Raw genomic sequence first — 4,444 nt, 5'->3', positions numbered from 1 at the left:
CTGACGTAGCAAGGCGACAGCTCTGACACGCGCAGGGAAGCGTCGGGCACACACGCAAGCTGTATGTAGTAGCTGCACTGCACGGGATGGTCCAGCTCCAGCAATGCGATGTCATTTCTCTGCGAGCGGTTATCATAGTGTTCGTGCGTCACTAGSCGCTTAATGTTGCGCACTTGGACCTCGGGGCCCAGCTGAAGCAAACTGGAGGCACCAACCACCACACGCCACGTCTCGACATAGCTGGAAGGGAGATGGAGAGAGGCGTTGGAGAGAGCAGAGCCAGGGCACCTGCCCGTGTTGTGGGGACGTCCCCGTTCGCTGAGCCTCCTCACCTGGCGTTTATGAAGCAGTGAGCTGCTGTGAGGACCCACTGTGGGCTGATGAGGGACCCTCCGCATATGTGCCCRGTGCCTCTTGGCCAGGGCACCTGGATGCTGACGATCCAGGGCCAGGACCCCGGCTGGGCATCCGCACCGCCCACGACGCGCATCGTGCTGTAGTAAGAGTCCATGGGCCGGAGCCCGCAGCTCCCGCTGTAATCAGAAACTCGTTAGCGCTGCCCTCGACTGCTGCCCGCTCCGCTCAGGCTGAAAGTCGTCGTCGTCGCTCCTGCTCCCCTCCGCAGGAGGCAGCGTGCGGCCAGCAGGGCCGAGGCCCCTGCGCAGTGCACGGCCGCAGCCCCGCGGCGGGACGTGCCGGGAGCCTGGGTGCTGCGGAGGAGCTGAGCCTCCTGCCCGGCCTGGGCAGCCCCCGTGCAGCCGTGGGGGCAAGCGGGCTCCCTGCAGGGCCCCCAAACACGCTCTCCCAAAGCCTCGCGCCACTCACCCACAGCTGTCCTGTGCGTCACGCGTGGGCCAGCCCGCGGCCAGCACCAGGAGGAGGGGGAGCAGCTTCATCTTCCCCAGCGGCACCACGCAGCTGCTGGCACCCAGCGCTTGGCGCACCGCTGCGGCAGCCGAGCGCGGTGCCCGCGGTGTCCGCGTTGGCCGGCGCCGTGGCGCCGAGGCCGATGTCACAGAGCTGCCGGTTCCGGAGCGCTGGATCCGGCGCGGGGGGGTCGTGAGCAGGAGCGGAGGCGGCAGCTGCGGGCGCTGGGATCGGACGCCCGGCAGAGCCCTGGCTGAACACCGCTCGCGGCAYGAGGGTGCGCAGCCCTGGGGCGGGCAGCGCTGCCCAGCTCCCTGCACCGCCTCTGCTAACAGTGAGCGGGAGAAAACCGTGTGACACTGCGACCCGCTTGGGAAGTTGGCTGCTGCTCTGCTCTCTGCAGCTGCTGGCCCCCTGGTCGTTTCCAAAACACGCGCCCCATGGAACACAGCTACTACAGACCACTGCACGCTTGGTAGGTGTTGAAGAGCCGGACTGGTGTACAGCTGTGGCAGCCAAGCAGTGATGTGGAAGTGGGATGAGCCCAGCACACCCGAGCGGTGCACGCTTTTTGTACGTGTGTGTTTGTGGGTGCGCACACTGTGCGTGTGCATGTGTATGCATTCAGTGTGCGTGTGCGCGTGTACTCTGTGCAGGCTCACAGCTGTGCACGGGGTTCTCTCTGAGTGTGCACGTGCTGTGTATGCAGTCACAGCGTGTGGGTGTACGCTGTGCATGGGTGCGCTGTATGTATATGCATTGCGTTAGTGCACGCTGCTTGTATGCATCCAGCGTTTGGGTAGGTGAGTCTGAGAGTGTGCACACTACGTCTGTGTGTCTGTGCGTGAGGTATGTGCGCTCATTCTGTGCATGTGCAGCAGGCTGTGTGTGTGCACAGGTGTGTGCGTGTGAGCAGACTGTGTGTGTCTGCAAGCAGTCTGTGCACGCTGCGTGTGCGTATGCACCGTGTGCGAGCACTGGCTGCACGCCGCGTACGTGTGGGCTGTGAGCGTTAGTGTGTGTGCGCGCGCGTGTGTGTGTGTGCACGCACTGTGTGTGTGCGTGTGTGTGTGTGTGCGTGTGTGTGTGTGTGTACACACGCGCTGTGTGTGCTCGCGCGCGCACGCCGTATCCCCCCGCCGCCGCCGCCAGGGGGCGCCGCCGCCCCGCTCGGGACACCGCGCACCGGCACCGGCACCGGCACCGCTCGCTGGCTCTGCTCGTGGGCACCGCTCACCGGCACCGCTCACTGACATTGCTCACCGGCATCGTGCTTCGGCACTGCTCACCGGCACCGCTCACCGGCACCGCTCACTGACATTGCTCACCGGCATCGTGCATCAGCACCGCGCACCAGCAGCACTCACTGACATTGCTCACCGGCATCGTGCTTCGGCACCGCTCACCGGCACCGCACATCGGCACCGCTCACCGGCACTGCACACCAGCGCTGGCACCGTGCACCGGCACCGCGTACTGCAGCCGCCCCACTGCGGGCCCCGGTCTGGGTGCCCATCTTCCCGGGGGCCCCGGGCTGGCCGTGGGGGAGGATGGGGCACCCAGAGGGCCGGGCCAGGGTCCCTGCTGTGCTCGGGGTCACAGCAGGTCGGTGGGTGACCCAGKGCTCCCCGGGTGGCTGAACGGATCCTGCATGCAACCCCGGCCCCCGTGCCCTGTTTGTTCCGGGACGCTCTTCCCATCTGCTGATTCYGGCTSCRCACATGACGCCTCCTGCTGCYGTGTACAAAGTGTCTCCTGCCACARGGAGCAGTCCAGGCCTGGGAGATGGGAGCTAATCGAATGCATGCGGATCGTGATAGCTAGAGCTGCTGCAACCCTGAGTTTTGCAAAGACGCCAAAACGCTTTGCAGGAAATTTGAGTTCAGAACTTCGATCTCAGATAACTGTGCCATCTCACYGGTTTTAATGAGCGCTGCTCTCTTCTGGAATACGAAGACCAGTAAAACCCTCAAACCAGTTTCCTTTCRTGTTGGGCCGTTTATCAGAACTGTGCAGGGCAAGGCCTGCGTGGGCAGCCCGAGGCTGGACTCGCAGCGGCTGCAGGGGCACCAGGGCTGCAAGGCGGCCGCCGGGGCTGAGCGCGGAGCAGGGGGTGGGAGCTGCACGGGGCACCCGCAGGAGCTGTCTCCTCCAGTGCAGCGTGACCATTAAAGGAGCTCTGGACGTCCCTGATTTCAGTAATCCTGTTTTCCAGTGTCCGTGGCTGCTAATGAGAACGCAGAGCAGGGGTGGGAGGGATGGAGGGTGCTCCGTGGTGAGGGTGGGCGGGTGGCACTACAGAGTGGAGAGGAAGGCCTTGGGGTGAATGCGGGGCGAGGGCTGAGCGCCCGTTCTGCGCACGCAACGGGGGCGACTCCGGGCGCTCGGGTTGCACCCGCAGCCCTGGGAGCAGTGTTCTTGGCATCGCCCTCATCTTCCACCCTTGTCCTCCACCTGCGGGAGCTGGGAGCCGGGAGCCGGGCCCTGCAGCTGCTCCCGTACGGAGCTGCTTTATCCCCTGCCTGTGCCCTGCTCTGCACAAAGCTGCCTCTGAGCCAGCTCCGCTGCTCCCACGGTAGCTGGGTCTCGCCCACGCCGCGTCGATGGCATGGGTGGCATTTCCAGGACGCTGCTTGGTGCCGAGGGGAGGGAGCGTGCCCCTGAGGCTGCCTGGTGCCGAGGGGTGAGCGGGGCTGAGCCAGCRGGGCAAACGCGAGCCCTGGAACGGGAGGGCTGCAGGCGGTGGGGACAAGGCCTGCCGGGCAGCGCTGCACCGAGGGCGAGCCCTGCCACCCTCTCCGTCCCTGTCAGCGACATCCGTGTGACGCTGCTGCTGAGCGCAGCTCCGTGGAGGGACGTGTTCCTTAAAGAGACCGTTTGAGAGCTTCTTGCAAAACTGCCCAGCTTCTGCTCCGTGGCCGCCGCGGCCCGTCTCTGAGGACCTAGGGGTCTCCCGTCAGTCGGGCAGAGCGGCTGGGGGGGGGGGGGGGGGGGGGGGGGGGGGGGGGGGGGGGGGGGGGGGGGGGGGATGCTGCGGGGCGGCGGATGGGGCGCCGGGGTGTTTGCGGGCTGCGGTAAGGCTCAAGGCGCTGCAGCTGGCAGAGAGGCGGGTGCTGTGCGGCGGGGGTCCCAGGGACGCTGGCTAGCTCCGGGCGCTTGAAGGGCTCCTAACTGTTGCCTTGGCCCGATGGTTGTGCGGAGCGCTGCGGAAACCCGGGAAGCACAGGCAGAGCTGCAAGCAAGCAGAGCTCTGTGCTTCCCTCCCGATGCGGGGGGCCCGGGCCCGGACCGAGGTGCTGCGGCGGGGGGTTGCCCCAGCAGAAGGCCTCGCCGCTCTCGGGCCGGGGGTGGTTCTGGGCAGACATCCCGCAGCTCCCAGGCGGCAGATGGGGCCGGGCTGTCCCTCCGCGGCCCGGTGCCACCCCTCGCACGCCAGCTGGAGCTTCCCGCAGGCTTCGCTCGGATCCTGTTCCCGACGCTATTTTCCGCACGCCACGTCCGCGTCTCGCCGTCTGCGCGCTTCAGCCGCAGGCCGGGGGCCGGGGGCCGGCGGCGGCGCTGCGCGTGGCGGGGGATG

The 4,444-nt window shown here is 66.9% G+C and overlaps 1 protein-coding gene across 1 annotated transcript in view; it reads right to left on the bottom strand.

Moving 5' to 3' along the window:
• Positions 1-1,889, bottom strand: part of LOC112968683 (acrosin-like) — a 4,288-nt gene extending 2,399 nt beyond the window's left edge. The window contains exons 1-2 of the mRNA XM_026071168.1: positions 333-1,889; positions 6-240 (exon numbers count right to left, since the gene is read on the bottom strand). Of these exons, the coding sequence (XP_025926953.1) occupies positions 6-240; positions 333-511 (414 nt within the window). The 5' untranslated portion in view covers positions 512-1,889. The remainder of the gene's footprint in view (positions 1-5; positions 241-332) is intronic.
• Positions 1,890-4,444: the final 2,555 nt, after the last annotated feature.

This window comes from Apteryx rowi, unplaced genomic scaffold (assembly GCF_003343035.1).
Source record: "Apteryx rowi isolate R43461 unplaced genomic scaffold, aptRow1 scaffold_322, whole genome shotgun sequence".
Taxonomy (NCBI): domain Eukaryota; kingdom Metazoa; phylum Chordata; class Aves; order Apterygiformes; family Apterygidae; genus Apteryx; species Apteryx rowi.
The sequence above is the reverse complement of the archived record's forward strand: the minus strand, read 5'-3'. Positions and strand labels throughout refer to the sequence as shown.